At 44.7% G+C, this 16,952-nt stretch overlaps 1 protein-coding gene across 3 annotated transcripts in view; it reads right to left on the bottom strand.

The window, feature by feature from the left end:
• The window catches only part of Aff1 (ALF transcription elongation factor 1), a 160,191-nt gene that overhangs the window by 135,179 nt on the left and 8,060 nt on the right, over nt 1-16,952 (bottom strand). For all 3 annotated transcript variants that reach the window (XM_087908822.1, XM_087908823.1, XM_087908824.1), the window contains one exon: nt 6,206-6,264. In XM_087908822.1, coding sequence (XP_087764948.1) covers nt 6,206-6,237 — 32 coding nt within the window. In that variant the 5' untranslated portion in view covers nt 6,238-6,264. The remainder of the gene's footprint in view (nt 1-6,205; nt 6,265-16,952) is intronic.

Consider the following 16,952-nt stretch of genomic DNA (forward strand, 5'->3'; position numbering starts at 1 on the left):
GAAACAAGAGATTTCAAGACATTTAAAAAGCTTTTCTTGGGGCAGGGTGAGATAGACCACGCCTTTAATCCCAGCATATGGGAGTCAGGCTGATCTCTGAGTTCTGGGTCAGCCTGGTCTATGTAGACAGTTTCAGGCCAGCCAAGACTACAAAGTGAAACCCTGTCTCTGAAAAATAAGCAAAAGAGAAACAATGTATCTTCAATAATTCCTCTTTTAGTCCGGTAGTGGTGGCACAGGCCTTTAATCCCAGCACTGGGAGGCAGAGGCAGGTGGATTTCTGAGTTTGAGGCCAACCCGGTCTACAAAGCAAGTTCCAGGACAGCTAGGACTGCACAGAGACCAACCTGTCTCAAAAACATAAAATAATAATAATAATAATAATAATAATAATAATTCCCCTTTCGGTTGCTTTAATAAGGCATGTTTGCTTTACTATAACAATCTATTAACACCTTGACTAAATAAATACATGCTGTCTATTTTACACCAATTTCTTTATTCTTTATTCATTTTTGAGACAGTCTCACTATGTGACTTTGGCTGGCCTGGGACCTCTCTATATATACCAGCACACTGGCCTCAAATTCACAGAGATCTGCTGTCTCCGATCCTTGAGTGCTGGGATCAAAGGCATGTGCCACCACGTCTTGCCCGAGGTTTATTTGTGTGTCTGCTAGGAAGAGTACCCAAGGCCACTGAATCTTTTAAAAGGTTTGTTATTATATTTCTCTGTTTGTTGTCTACCCACCCTGTGGAAGTCAGGGCATGACGACTTTGGGAGTCTGTTCTCTCCTACCACATGGGTCCTGGGGGTTGGAATCAGGTTGCCAGGCTTGACCGCAGCCCCTTCACTCACTGCGCCTCTTGCCAGCCTCCTTTAAATCTTTCTGCTGTTGTTTTGTTTTTCAAGACAGGGTCTCTCTGTAGCCCTCACTCTCCTGGAACTCCCTGCAACTCACAGAGATCCACCTGCCTCTGCCTCCAGAGTGCTGCGATTAAAGGCGTGTGCCACCACTGCCTGACTTAAATCTTTTTTAAGATAGAAGAGAACAGTATTCTCCGCTGCTGGCTGGAAAAGGCTTCTTAAGGGGAAGGAGTTAGGGCCAGTTGGTCAAAGAGGAAATGAAAACGCACAGGGCCTTGGGTTAATGTTTTTACTGTAGCTCAAAATGTTCCAGCTCCCACGACGCTAGTGGCCCAGCGTCCCGTGGCCTTAGCCACACACTCACTGTGCCTTTCCTATTCCCAGGACTACGAGGACAATAAACAAAAGTCGAGATGTGAAATTATGTCCCCCAAACTTGTGAAAATTAGGGGGAAGCAGGATTGCAATTCTAACTCTGGTCTCTGAATTCTGAAGGAAGCTCCTAACCAGTTTCACAGACTAGGACTCAGCACAGCTGAAGCTGTTCAAAAAGAAGTGAATTCTTCCTGCCTTCGCATCCAGCAGGAGTCCAAAAACATGCAGCCTGCTCATTCACACCTAAGCAGATAGGGAGGCCTGGACAGGGTGCATTACACAGACAGCAAGGAATAGATTAAGTCATCGGCTTCCGCTTGTCAGCGTTTGTACAGCTGGGGCTGAAGGCAGAGAGGCAAGCCACATGCAAATGATCCTGAAACCACCTCCTGCCTCTAAAACCGAGTGCTTAGAATAATCTGTAGGTGCCCCTGGACGCATCTGCCTCACAAGCACACAATCCCTCTCCTGAACGCCCGCCCTCCACCCACACAGAACACATGCGCGTTATTCAGAGTAGAAGACAATGAACAGCAAGAAAAAGACAACAACCTAGACAGCGGCGTGTTACTTGGCAATAAAAAGGAATGAAATAAATGCATGCTACAACACACATGTACATATGTATAAACCATGCAGAGCAGATGAAAGTATCAAGCTGGCGAATGCTTAATATCATTACATAGGTGAGGAGGGGGTACCTGGGTTAGCTACAAAACAACAACTTCACCTTCTAGTGATGAGAGATGCTCTAAAGGTGGACTATCATGGAGTTGGGGAGATGGCTTAGCAGTTGAGAGCCCCAGTTACTCTGGCAAGAGCCCAGGTTCTGCTCCCAACCCCAGCGTGGCGTCCAGTGCCCTCTTCTGGTCTCCATGGGTACCAGGCATGCACATAGTACATATACATACAAGCAGGCAAAATAACCATACACATAAAATTACATACACATAAAATTAAACAAATATTAAAGAATAAAAGTGGGCTAAAGTGTTAGCCTCTCTTCTTTAAAGGTGTATAAATTACACCTCAACTGATTGATAGAGAAGAGAAAATATTTTATGACAGAATACTTTTTATGGTTAGTTCTTTGTGTGAGTTGGGGCAACCCCACAGGTACTTTTTACTTGTTTGTTTGTTTGTTCGTGGTTTTTTTCAAGACAGAATTTCTCTGTGTAGCCCTGGCTGTCCTGGAACTTGCTTTGTAGACTAGGCAGGCTAGCCTCAAACTCACAGAGGTCTACCTCTGCCTCCCAGAGCTGGAATAAAAGGTACGTGCCGCCACCGCTGGACTCCCCCCGCACCCCCCCACAGCCATTCTTAAAGATGAACTAGATTACAGTGAACACAGACGTTGGGCTACCTCCTGTTGTGTGCCTCGCTTGTGTACTTGGGACGAATAATTTACAGAGGTACTGAGCAGTAGTCTGGGAGCAAGCAGTGGTGGTAATTGGTCTGCGACCTGTGCCTCCGCGTCAGCCTCTCAAGGTCCTTCCCACTGACGCCGTTCTAGAAGTTTCTCCTCTTTTCTAGGCTCTGGGTGCTAACCAAACCCTGCCTGTTGAAGGAGAATGAACGTCCATGCAAGACTCCACACTACCTTGGCGGAGTGGCAAACTGGTGCCAGACTGTGGTGTAAGATGGTCCAGGCACATCGATAAGCGCTTTATGTGCGTGATGCCCTTAGCCGGCTTCAACACGGCTCTAAAAGCCAATCAATCAATCCACCTTTCTATCCACGTCACAGAAGAGGCCCCCACAGCAGCTGGTCTCGGACCCCCACTGTGAGCGGGATGTGACCTTGGTGGTGACTGAGCTGAGGAGACCTAATCTTCTTTACCGGGCAAGCCTTCACTGCTTCTACTTCTACAATTTAATCTCCCGCCACTAAATTAACCGACCCTTCAGAAAGTAATTATAAAAATGATTCTCCCTTGTCTGGGACAGACCCCAAACTAAGCCTTCCTAAGGCCATCAATCTGGACTGACTCATTTAAAGCTGCAGGGGACAATGACATGAACCTGCCAATTAGCACCGTGTTTCTTTAACACCGGAAGGCCAAGTCCTGTGCCAGCAGCAGCAAGCAACAGCATGAAGCTTGTAAGTTAGGTTGAAGCTTGAAAACCTCAAGGACCTTCTTCACACTCCCGGTTCATGTTTCCAGGTGTGGATTCTTTACAATGCCCAAACCAATCGCTATTTCAGAGGGAAAAAAACACAAAACCATGGCCAAGGACCATTAATCTCTTCAGTAAGCATGTAGGACTTAGTCCCTGGTTTACTCAGCCTGGGAAAATCTGTCGGAATAATAGGCGCTAATCTGCTTTAACACCTTGTAGCTTCCTCAGTAATTGGGCACTCTTCTCAATTAGGAGAATCACTTGGTGCTGGAGGCTTTCTGCGGGAGAGAGGCACTGGCCAGAGCAGGGATCATAGAATGCAATCCCCCAGGGTTTCATGAACACCGAAAAACTCATCAGATTCTCTGACAAGAACCCCTTCATGGAGACAGTTAAATCATACCCAAACTCGAGCAGGAGACTGTGAAATAAAATCTATTTTCCTCAGCTATGAAACAAACATATCCTGACTATCTCTCAGCTTATTCTGGTCCCACTGCCACACCTGGGCCCAACCCCAGAAGACAATTTAGTGCACGGTATGAAAAATTTAAATTTACCTTTAAGATTCAAAGAAGAAAATGAGAAGTCACGGTGACTGATTTAAAATGGGTTAAAAAAAAAAAAAACGAACTCATGAGTGAAATAAAACCAAAAGAAAAAAAAAAAGGTTCTGCTTCAGTAAGGGGGAAAAACCAATCAGAAACTCCAGTCAAAGCAATTCAAAGATAGGGGGACTGAGAATGTGGCTTGAATTTGAACTAGCTGCTCACACGGCCATTTGTCCTCATCAATACGAGCCTTTTCCTCCAAACTTAGCCTAAATGGTGCTTGGAGGCACTGTGAGGTGGCTCAGTGGTAAAGGAAAGTCATGAAACCTGGCAAACGAGTTCCATCTCTGGAACCCACACAGTGGAAAGAAGGAATCAACTCCTGCACACTGCAAAGTGTTCTTCCTCTACACACATCTGTGGTGTGCACGTGCCCGTGTACTACATACACACATACACACATACACACACACACACACACACACAAATAAATAAATGCAATAAGAAAAATTTAAAGGAAAGGATGTTTAAAATATAGCTCTGTCAAAAAAAATTCTTTTTTGGGGGGAAGGGGTTTCAAGGCAGAATTTCTCTGTGTAGCCCTTGCTGTTATGTTGAGATCACAGGGTCTCCCCCCCCTCAAACCATCATTGAGTCTACAAAAACAAAGAGCCTTTATTCAAGTTCGACCTTGGACCATCCATCCATCCAATATAGCAGTGAGGTTGGAGAGCCATGAGCCCAGTTGGGGTGAGGTTTTTACCATAGCAGAGGTTGGGGGTGAGGGGATTTCTAAGGTTCAGGACCCCTGATTGGTTGACATTTATCTAGGGGTGTCTCAGTGACAAGTAATGGGTGTGTGCTAGGCTAAGGGACGGGAGGTGATCAACGTCTATAATGGCTGGAATTTTAGGTATTTCCCCTTGGATAGTCTGTTCCTGGGTGGTGTCTGGGTGGTCTCTATTGAGTACTCACGGCTGGGCCCTACACTCACCAAAGCCGACGTGTACACCAGATTCATCCCACAAACCACCAGCTTACAAATTCTCATTTAAATGAAAAAGACAGAAAGCATTTAAATGTCAGTTAAGAATACAGAATACATCACTTTCCACAGACGTGGAGTAGGAAAGACCTTTGGAAGTGCCATCAAAACCAATCTATAAACGACAAGACATTTATGCAAAAATTCAAGACTTATGTGTAGCCAAAATTATGATCAAACCAAAGACAAATGAGAGTCCTTTCCGCTGAGGTCTTTGAAGGTCCCATGCTGTCCCTGTAGTGGGGAAGAGAATGTACGCTTCACAGCTGAGTCACCTGACACTGAATCCACAAATGATTCTTCAGGGCAAGGACAGACAATGTCCTGAGTTTCTAGGCTCCAACCCCTCGCATTCAAAAAATATTTATTGAGTAGTTTGAGTCAGTTCCTTCTTTCTTTCCTTCTGTCTTGCCTTGCCTTGCCTTTCTTTCTTTCTTTCTTTCTTTCTTTCTTTCTTTCTTTCTTTCTTTCTGTGTGTTTTTAATAGCTAATTTAGATAACTTTTTCATTTTATTGAAAATTCTTTCTCGATGTCCACTGAATTATTCTTCAAGACTGCATCAAAAAGTTGGCTAATACAAACACACATCATGAAGGTAGAAAATACACACTACACAAGAAACACCTGCCCCTTAGTACAAAAAAAGGAGACTCAAGCAGAACATGCTGGGTAGAAGAGATGAGGGGAGTATAAGACAAGGATTAGAAAATTCCATCCACCGAGGCACACATAAGGACATTTGTTTCAGCACAGCCTCAGTGAGTGTTCCCTGGAACCAGTGACGCATGAGCCAGTATTCCGAACATGGAATTTGGTGAACTAAATAGCAGCCTCACTCCCCCCCACATACCAGTGTATATTCTTGACGGGCCCTGAACTTCTGATAATCCCTCATCTTGACCTCTCCAGCCCTTCAACAAGTGTGTACTATCACACTCCCCAAACATCCAGAGATCCGCCTGCCTCTGCCTCCCAAGTGTTGGAATTAAGGGCATGCACCACCACGCCTGGTTTACCGAATTGGTTTGTCAAGTTTACTTGCTTGACTTTTTGAGACCTGGTCTCTTGACAGAACCCCGGCTGACCTATAACTCTGTGTGGCCCGAGCTGGCCTCAGACTCTAGAGTGCTGGAATTATAGGCAAGAGGCCCCATGCCCCATTGGGACTTCTGTGAAGATCAGATTCTGAAGTAAAATGTCACTTTAAATGTTCAACTCTTTTGGATTGTGGACTCCCTGCTTACCTGCTGCTGCTGCTGCTGTCCTTGAACGCCATCGTTGTTGGTCAGTGGAAGGTGCTCATCTGGAAGAGAAACAGCAGCTGTAAGCAGAGCTCACGAGTAAACACGTGGGTACACCCAACTAGCAACCATCCTGGAGGCGAGAAGTCAGGGCTCACATTTGAATTAGAAAATGGCTCTCAGAAATAGAAGTGGCTAAAAAATATTGTTTTAAAAAAAATGTTCATCGTTCTTAGCTATCAGGGAAAAGAAAATAAAAACTTTTTTGAGATACCATGTTAACCCAGACAGAATGGCTGAGATTGAGGCAAGAAAAAGCAACAAATGTTGGGAATCAGGGAACCCTCATACATTGCCGGAGGTACATATTGGCTCAGCCACTATGGAAATCAATGTGACATTTTCTCGGGAAACCAGAAATAGATCCACTTTCTAACCCTACTACACCACTCCTGGGCATATACCCAAAGAACTCTATTTCCGACTACAGAGACACAGACTCATCCCATCAACTAAGGAATGGATAATGAGAATGTGGTGAACGTTCTTCAAGAAATTTCACTCAGCTGTAAAGAAAAATGAAATCTGTGGTAAAATGGTTGAGATAGCCCAGACCCAGAAAGACAAACACTACATTCTCACTCATATGTGGATCTTAGCATCACATCTTAAGATCTGGGTGTTAAGTTAGGACAACACTCAGTGCACAGGAAATCAGAAAGGGACCGTTGTTGGGAAGGAAAGGAAGATCCTTTTTTGTTTGGTTGTTTGTTTGTTTCAAGACATGGTTTCTCTGTGTAGTCACAGGTGTCCTGGAACCCTGTAGACCAGGCTGGCCTCAAACTCAGAGATCTGCCTGCCTTGACCTCCTAAGTGCTGAGATTAAAGGTGTGCGCCATCTCCCCCCAACTCCTCTCCAACTCCCCCCTCCCCCAGACCTTAAGGGAGCGAGAAGAGTAGAACACAGGTGCCATGAGGGGAAAGGGAAATAGTGGCGAGGGAGAGAGATGGGGGCAGAGCAGAGCAGGGTATTGGATAGGGATAACTAATAAGGACTTTGAAAAAGACATAGAAACTTTCTCTTATTAAACTTCCAGATATTTGTATGGAATTTAATTGGACCCAGTGCCAGGTGTGGAATACCTTCCACTAAGTTGTTGGCTAGTGGTGTCCATGAGACTCCCTCCCCTACCCCAAACAATACAGCCGATCGCCATAGCTCTTGGTTGACCACCAGAACTTCATGGTAAGACCCTATTGCTGAAGATATTACACAGTTGTCATGGGTACTGACCAGGAAGCTTCCTTCCTACCACTCAGCTTTCGTAGTACTGGGAGGCACTGTGCAGGCTGCCGGGAGGTAAAGAAAACATCAGTGGCTTCCTCGGCTGTGAATCGAGTGAACTGCAATAATGACTAGACCGGAAATGTGTGCTCACAGATACAGCAGTAGACAAATGGATTCTGCTTGGATCTAAGGCCTCTATACAAGAGCAAACACATGCCTGGTACTGTAAATCTGGCCAAGAATCCATGGTTGGGGGCTCCCAGGTCACATGGGTGAATCCACTACTGTGTGTATTTGGGACAGGGTCACACTGTGTAGCCTTGGACAGCCTGGAACTCACTATGCCGATCAGGCTGGTCTAGAACTCACAGAGATTAGCCTGTCTCTGCCTCTTAAGTGCTGAGATTATAAATATATGCCACCACATCTAGCAAACCGACTATTATTTATTCTCTTCCATGGACATAGTATCAAGCTGTCTTCTAAATTTGTAGCTCTCTACCCAATGACAACACAGCTCTCAGATCTCATCGGTGATGTAAGTTTCTTTACGTGGATGGCAGTTAACCCAGAATTTTATAACTGGTCACAGTATGGAAAAGAGGGGTTAGTGAGAGAAGGAGGGTTAGTGGAAGGCTTACACCAAATGGACCATCTATATCATCACACCCCCTCCCTAAGACTTGGGGCTAGCTCAGAAAAAGGAACAAAAAAATGGTAAGAGCCAAAGGTCAGACCTGAAGCACAACAGTGTCTTCTGGACACGACGGGACCACGGCACTCAGGGACACAGCAGCCGTGGTTGTCTGCACAGACCTGCTGGACATGGCAGGACCATGGGACTCAGGGACTACTCTGCAGCCATGGTTGTCGGCACAGACCTGGGCAGGATCACTGTCAACACTGGATCACGGAGTGAAAAGGGTGTGTTAGCCTTCACCCCTAACCAAGGCGCTCTGGGCAGTCAGTTTTCAAGGGTGTGGTTCCTGGTGGATAGACCATCTTCCAAGGGATGGGTCCCCCACACAGTAGAGGGCGGCACAAACTGAAGTCCATGGGATATCAACAACAATTAAAAAAGAAAACATAAAGTTGGGGGTGGGGAGATGAGGATGAATCTGGGAGGAGTTGGGGTACTCAAAATGTATGATTTGACATTCTCAAAGAGTACAAATCTTTTAGAAGCTGGGCAGTAGTGGTGCATGCCTTTAGTCCCAGCACTTGGGGCAGAGGCTAGAGGATCTCAGTGAGTTCAAGGTCAGCTTGGTCTAAAAAAAACGAGTTTCAGGACAGCCAGGACTATTACACAGAGAAATCCTGTCTCAAAAAGACAAATAAAATAAAATTTTTTAGAAGAAAGAAAATAATTCTTCACTAACTTCCAAAGTACATGAACAAAATAGCTAGCATATTTCAGAAGCCAAACATTATTATGAATTTTAAGGCTGATACTCAAAGTAATTTCAGAAAGAAAAAAATATGCATAGGTTTATGATGGGAAAGAGGGAAGGAAATACCATAATTTTTCTAGCGTCAACTTTGTGCCAAGCATTATATTAAGCCCTTTGAAAAATGATGTTTCATATAAACAGTATGATAAGCTTTCAAAGTAAACACTAATATCTCATTTTATAGATGAGAGACTGGGTTTAATGCTATCAACTCCAGGTCACAGATTGCGTTAGCATCCTCAACAGAACTAAGAGAAGAGGAGAAAAGGTATTGAGCTTGAAAACAAACAAACAAAACCAGCTGATCGTCATGTAATAATGCAATGTTTTAAAAAAGGAATATATGGGCCATATACCCCAGCCACTGTGACATGCCTGCTGCTGTCTCAGCAGGGCAAAGGGGTACACAGTGCCTGTATTTATTAATTTAATTTTTTGAAAGTGTAGGTTGGCTAGGCATGAAGGCACATGCCTATAATTTGGTGAGAGTTCAAGGTTGGGCTAAGCATATAGCCAAGACTCTGTCTCAAATACTCAAACAAATAAATCCAAATGGCAATCTTAATCTCCTCCTCTTTCTCCCTTTTCTTCTTCAATTTTAAACAGGGTCTCAAAATCACTATACAATAGAGGTTGCCTGATCCTTCTGCCTCTACTTCCTATGAGCTACAATTACAGGCATGTGCTACATGCTGACTTAAAATAAAATTCTTGGTGCATTCTCTGAAAATGAGCCTGGGTTTTAGGAAAAGACATTTGTTCCACAATCTGGGCCGGCGGCCTTGGTGCTATCTGTGTGTCTAGGAATAACTTTCTGAGTAAATACCAGCAGCTGTTTCCTTTCCCTGCCTATCTATCTGTAAATTGGCTGGACTTAAGCTAACTTGCTTCAGTGGTTTGTTTTGTTTTGTTTTGTTTTTCCAAGCATTTGTAAAGACAAAGGTGGGTTGCCAAATTACCTTAATGACCTATCACAATTTGATACAAATGGCAACACTACATGAAATCTGTAACCATTTTCAATTGCCTGCTTTGATTTCTTAACTGTTACAGTTTCTTCTCGGGCTGAAACACTGTAGAATCCTACACAGTTCTACTGGCAATGCTGATAAGTAAGGCCTTTGACGTCCCTGTCCATGAAATGGTAAACTGCTAACTACAATGTTTCCATACTAGTAGATATTATTTGTTACTATTATCTCCTCTCCCAAAAGGCTACAAGGCAGCAGATACAACATTGCCTTTCTCTCTCCCCAGGAGAGCTCTAAGGTTTTCAGGGTCAGACTTTTGGAGTCTTGCCTCCAGGCAGGAACAGAGCCTTGGGCAAGAACTCTACAATCTCCAACTCCACATCCCTTTTCATCCTGCCCCTGCCCCCGACTTTGCCTCCCTTTTCTCTCTTTCTCCCACCTTCCTCCCTCCCTCTCCGCTCTCACTCACTTTCTTAAACACAGAAAATAATCAATAAAAACTAATAAATTAATAAAAAATTCTGTTGCCATTATCCTTGATAATACTTCTGTAGAGGCATCTGAAGAGTTTACAATGGCACTCCCACATGTGGTTCTGTTTTTATGAAGCCCAAACTGTACATCAAGCGTGTCTATCCATCAAGGGCTCTAAGTCATTAACGTGACACATGGCTTGGGAATCTCATTGAGGGGCTGTCTAGATTAGGCTGCTCTGTGGTCCTGTCAGTGAGAATTCTGTTTTAACTGAAGTGGGAAGAGCTGCCCACTGTGAGTTGCACCATCCCCTAGGCAAAGGATGCTGAACTGCATGAGAAGAGAAAGTGAGCCAACTGGGCGCTTGCGCGTCTATGAAGTCACTGCTCTTTGCTCTTGATTATGGAGGTCATGTGACCAGCTGCTTCACCCTGCCATCTTGACTTTCCCACGATGAAGAACTGAAACCAGGAATTATGAATCACCAAATAAATCCTTTCTTAAGTTGCTTTTCTTCCTTCCTTCCTTTCTTTTTTGAAAAGGCTTCTCTGTGTAAAAATTCTGACTGTCCTGGAACTTGCTTTGTAGACCAGGCTGACCTCAAATGCACAGAGATCTGCCTCCAGGGATCAAGGCAGGTACCGCCACCACCCGAGCTTCAGTTGCTTTTGTTATAGCGTCTATCACAACAACAAAACAAAACTGAAACAGACTCCTAACTTCTACACCAGGCAACAAGCACCAGACACCACTGCCACGACTAGTGTCCTAGATGCATGTATGACGGGGACAAAAAACAAAGAAATGTTAAGCAAAAGAGATATTCTGCCCTAAAAGCTGCTACAGAGAAGAACAAAACTGGGGTGGAGAAGGCCAGAGAGGAACTGAGGGAGGCTGTGGAAATTTCACAGAGAGACTGATTAGAGAATGGAATGCTAAGGAAACATTGTAGTTAGCAGTCATCAAAGGACAGAGGAGCAAGCCCTGACCACCAATTCAAGATGGTCCTAGACACTGAAAAGAGGAAGGCTGCAGGAGTGCTAACAGCCACCTAGGTGCGTGCGTAAGAAGGGAAGCCAGCACAGCCTGTGAGAATCACATCCCCTACTTAGCTAGGGGCAGAAGCTTTCCAAAACCACAGAAGGAGGAGCGAGATGACTGTGCCGCTAGAACGCGGGGCTTAATCTCACAGGAAAGACTGATTCTGTCTACAAGATCTGTCTGCTGTGCTCATGTGGTTTGCACAGCCAGTGCATACCCACTAGATCAGATGTACCGTGAGGTGAGAAGATAGGCCCAGGATAACCAGGATATCACCGTAAAGATCACACCAAGAAACCATGCACATAGTTTAGGTTGGCAGCTCTCTTTCCAAATTTCCTTAATTGTTTGTTTTTTTAAAAAATATTTATTTATTTATTATGTATACAATATTCTGTCTGCATGTATGCCTGAAGGCCAGAAGAGGGCACCAGACCTCATTACAGATGGCTGTGAGCCACCATGTGGTTGCTGGGAATTGAACTCAGGACCTTTGGAAGAGCAGGCAATGCTCTTAACCTGAGCCATCTCTCCAGCTCCTTGTTTGTTTTTTTGTTGAGACAGGGCCTCACTATATCCTGGAACTCACTATGTAGACCAGGTTGGCCCTGAAATCTTAGAGATTTATTCGTCTGTCTCTACCTCCTGAGTACTGGAATTAAAAAGGGTTCACCACTAGGTCCAGCAATTAGATTTATTTGTTTTTATTTTATGTCTATGTATGGGTGTTTTGCCTGTGTGTATATCTGTGTGCCTGGTGCCCATGGTGGCTGGAATATGGAATTTGATCCCCTGGAACTGGAGTTACAGACACTTCTGAGCTACCATGTGGGTGCTAAGAATTGACCCCAGGTCCTCTAGAAGAGCAGTCAGTGTTCCTAACCACTGAGCCATCTGCCCAGCATCCAGGTTAGCATCTCTTATCACATGATGCAGAATGTGGTGGCCCAGAAGGCTGAGGGAGGAAGAGTTCAAGGTCAGTGAGTTTGAGACCAGCCAGGGCTAGTAGACCCATTCCACCACCTTAAAGGAAAAACAAAGCTGTGTGTATTTGTGTGCACACACATGCATGCACAAATGTGTGCAGTCCTGTGAGGGCTGAGATGCAATAACACTTGCCTAATATACACAAGGCCCTGCCTGGGTTGGATTCCCAGCAACCACATGGTGGCTCACAACCATCTATAATAGGATCTGATGCCCTCTTTTGGCATGGAGGTATACATATAGAGCACTCACACACAAAATATCAATAAATTTAAAAATTAAAAAAAAAGAAAAGGACCTTCTGAGCCACATGGTGGTGGTGCATGCCTTTAATGCCAGCGTTCAAAAGGCAAAGGCAACCAGATCTCTGAGTTGGTCTACAGAGCAAGTTGCAGGAGAGCCAGGAACCAGGACTACACAGAGAATCTCATTTCCAAAAAAAAAAAAAAAAAAGAAAAGAAAGAAAGAAAGAGAAGAAGAAAGGCCTTCCTGAAGTTTGTAAACTTTTTATATTAATTTTATTACATCATCACCATCATAAAAACAAGAAGAGTTCTAGTGCAATGCTAACTTCTATTGAGCCCTTCCTAAGCAGTACTGTTGGTCGGGATTGGTCAGGTTGATCTGGGCATTGCTAAAAGATTCCACTTTTGAATTGACGAAGTGCACTAATCTGGTCTTAGAGCCTAGATCACGACCTAGTTTCCGCAGGGTTAGAAGCTCGAGGGCTCCTGTACTAGGCACTCCTGGCCCCGCCTCCACCCCAGCTCTTCTTCCCAGGAACAGCCATCGCTCGGTAACAGGCAACGTGTTGGGGTGACTCATGAGTGACGCTTTTTTTTTCCTCTTCCATTTTCCAGAATTCCACCCCACTTCAGACTGGACCATTTAAACTCCTCTATCTCCCCAAGGTCACTTGCAATGGAGCACAGTTTTCCCAGCCAACTCCCAGGCAGAGGCTATGCTTCCAGATCCCAGCACACACACAATGTCCAGCTTGCTCCCCTCGGCCATGACTCAGTGCCCAGTTGAGGGACACTCTGAGAAAGGCCATTCTTGACTCCTGAAGCTCAGGGACCTAAGATGCTTTCCACAGCTCTTCAACAGCCCCAACTCTCTTCCAGAATAACTGCAAGAATTAACAATGCACTTGGTAACAAGGTTAAAAACCATTGGACTCAAGTTCATGTGTCTTCTACAGCTAGTCCAGGAGGCTGGCTCCGGGCAGGAGACTTTCAGCTACTCAGTCAGGGCATCAGGAACGCACTAGGCTCTGCTGTTCTCCTCATCACGCTTGGTCTTCTTAAGGGGCAAAAGACTGATGCTACAGCCAGATATCTAACTCACAGTCAAGGCAAAAATGAAGAAAACAGGGAATATGGATGGGCTGTCCAAATTCTTCCCTTATGTCAGGAAAGGAAAACTATTCCAAAAAACATCTAGATCATCAAAAATCCACATCTAGGAAATGATCTCCTTCTGGCATCCCCAGAGGCAGGTGGCTCAGGACGTGGAACGGCAGAGGATGAGAGCCAGCAGTTAAGGCAGGACAAATGCAGCTCTACACAGAATTGGGGTCCATGGCAACAAGAACAAATAGCAATGGGTGTTAGGGAGAAAAATGGCATAGATCATATTTTAATTTTTTTCTTAGTACACACTAGTATATGAGTTTAATTTATAAAAAAAATGATTGGGCAGTGATGGTGCACGCCTTTAATTCCAGCACTTGGGAGGCAGAGGCAGGCAGATCTCTGTAAGTCTGAGGCTAGCCTGGTCTACAGAACAAATTCCAGGACAGTCAGGGCTGTAAAATAGAGGAACCCTGTCTTGAAAAAAAAAGAAAATCCCCTCAAAGAAATGCAAACTCTAGTTCTAATGTTTACATTTTATTCCCCGAGGCTATGATTTGTGAATTAATGGCTATGGTAGACAGACTTTACAGAGCGAAGTCCAGTAAAGAGTCTCCCAGCAGGAATGAGCAACCTTTTGTCATGGTGACAGGACAGCATCATTACAAAGTCCACGTCAAGAACAGTTCAATCTATTTATGGGGTGGGGAGTGTGTGTCAAAATGGTTTAATTAAGTTTTTGTTTTGGGCCACATTCATAGCTGTTCTGGGTCAGGGGTTGCACGTGCCTGGCTGAATATGCTACACTGGCAAATTTGCCTCCCAATCTCAGAGGTTTAGCCAAATAAATGCTTAGTTCATATTTTGGGTCTGCTCCATATTTGTATGCTATACTGAGGAGGGAGGGGCAGGAAATTTGATACACATTGAGAAACTCCAGCTACTGAGAAGTATACTTTCTGTTTTTTTCATTTTGGGTAGTTCTTTGAGAATTTTGTACAATGGGTTCTGATAGAACTGCCCCTTCCCTATTCACCCACCTTTGTATCTTTTCTTCTTCTTCTAATTTTAAATCAACTGAGTCCAGTTTGTGATGCTCGTATATTTCTGGATGTGTAGCCTTCCACAGAAACAGTCCTTTACCGGCGGGGGGGGGGGGGGGGAGCTCCCTCTCCTGGCAGCTGTCAATAACCAGCATCCCCTCAGTTACAGGTGGGACTTTGTGTCCACTTCCACTCCCTGTACTGAGATTTCTGTGTGACCTGAGCTGACACAATGCTGGGGCATGCTCTCACCAGCACTGAGATCATGTGTACAACCGACTTGCAGTGCCCAGAAAACAGCTCCCTTATAGTTATCTACCACCTTTGTATCTATTATCTTTCGGCCCCTTCTCCAAAGATTCTTGAGCCATAAGAGGAGAGGAGAGGGGTGATACAGAGGTCCCATTTAGGACTGAATTCAGCAGTCTCCTCTGCACCATGCCCAGTTGTGGGCCAGTGTATTAATCACCGTCAACTGCAAATGGAACTGTCATAGATAAGGGCCGAGAGATGCACTAACTTATGGGCATAATGTTAAGTCAAGGTTTTTAGGAGTCAGTTTAATACTATGCACTTTTAACAGGAAGGTTGTTTACATTTTCCCCTAGGGTCTGTGATCTGTCTCGCAACAGGTTTGTGGCAAGACAGGAATAGCAGTACTGGGAATGGATTTCATCTTACACATCGGGCCTTAAATTCAATCAGAAAGTTGGTTACTCCTGTGATGTTCCTGTCACTATTACATCAGTGGGCACTCAGAAGAAGGCTGTAAGTTTGACATCACTGTAAGGCAAATATCCAGCCAGGCAGCCAGGGCTGGAGGGTTGAAACCCTGTTTTGTTTTGTTTGTTTTCTTTAAAAATGCAGGGCTGGCATCTGCAGAGAAAGGGTAGAAGTGAAATGTTCAATTCTGTAACCATGGCTCAAGAGGAAGATAATAGAGATTACAGTCTGGCCGAGGAGCAAAAGCAAGCTAGGCCAAATATTCACCAGACAACCAGAAAAACACATCCGGGTCTTATAAGTGATGTCCAGTTACATGGCAGTGGAACTTGGAGGCAGGACCTGAACATCGTGAAGTGGCCACGTTCGATTGCAGATCACTGTGGAAAGCCCTCCCGTTAGAAGTAGAAACTTGAGGAAGGGAAAGTACTTAAGTCCTCCATCAAAGAAATTTGCAATTGCAGTCAATTGGAGGGGGAGAAGAAATTTCACACCCCATAACACCCCTAGGGAACAAGTCAGAGCGGCATCAAACACAGCAACTTATGTGCGATGGCCAATCTTGTTGTCAGCTTGACTAATCTCTAACTAAAACCCAAGCAGAGCGAGGGCACCTGCGAGGTTTTCTCTTGGTTGGATTATTTTAGGTGGAAGACCCACCCTGAATCCAGATCACTTTGGGTTAGAAGACCCCTGGGCCACACCTTTTGGTGGCAGCCCCCGTGAAAGGACACTGTTAGAACCCACTGCAGGGACATTCGGCCCAAGGGTTTAAGGACTGATTATTGCATCCTTGGCCCTCCCGTCAGAACTGCATTGCTGGACTACAAGGACCACAGCCTGTAAACCACTCTAAGAAATTCTATCAGCTCTGTCCCTTGGGAGTTCCCCGACTAATACAGCAAACCTACAATGAAAAGAAATAAGTTTTTGTGATCATGGGGTTTCATACACACACACACACACACACACACACACACACACACACACACAATTACAAAGAAGAAAATGGACTGAATAGAAAAGTTTGACTTGCCAGGCAGTGGTGGCACATGCCTTTAATCCCAGCAGTCCTAAGGCAGAGGCAGGTGGATCTCTGAGTTCGAGGCCAACCTGGCCTACAGAGCTAGTTCCAGGACAGGCTCCATAGCTACAGAGAAACCCTGCCTTGAAAAACCAAAAAAGTTTAACTTAAAAGTGTGACTTTCAGAGATGGAAATCAAGAGCGTAGCCTTGGTTTGTGATCCCCAGATAATGAATTTTTCTATTCTTGGTGGATAATTTTGGTGCTCTCCTTAATTAATCCCCTACTGTGTCCCACAACCTCCCAGCCTAGTCCTAGAAGGAATTAATCATAGGTGTAAGCAACAGTTGAGACTGAATCCAATTTGAAAGAATAATATGAGCTAGGCGTGGTAAT

The sequence above is a fragment of the Myodes glareolus genome, chromosome 8, assembly GCF_982192425.1.
Source record: "Myodes glareolus chromosome 8, mMyoGla1.1, whole genome shotgun sequence".
NCBI lineage: Eukaryota > Metazoa > Chordata > Mammalia > Rodentia > Cricetidae > Myodes > Myodes glareolus.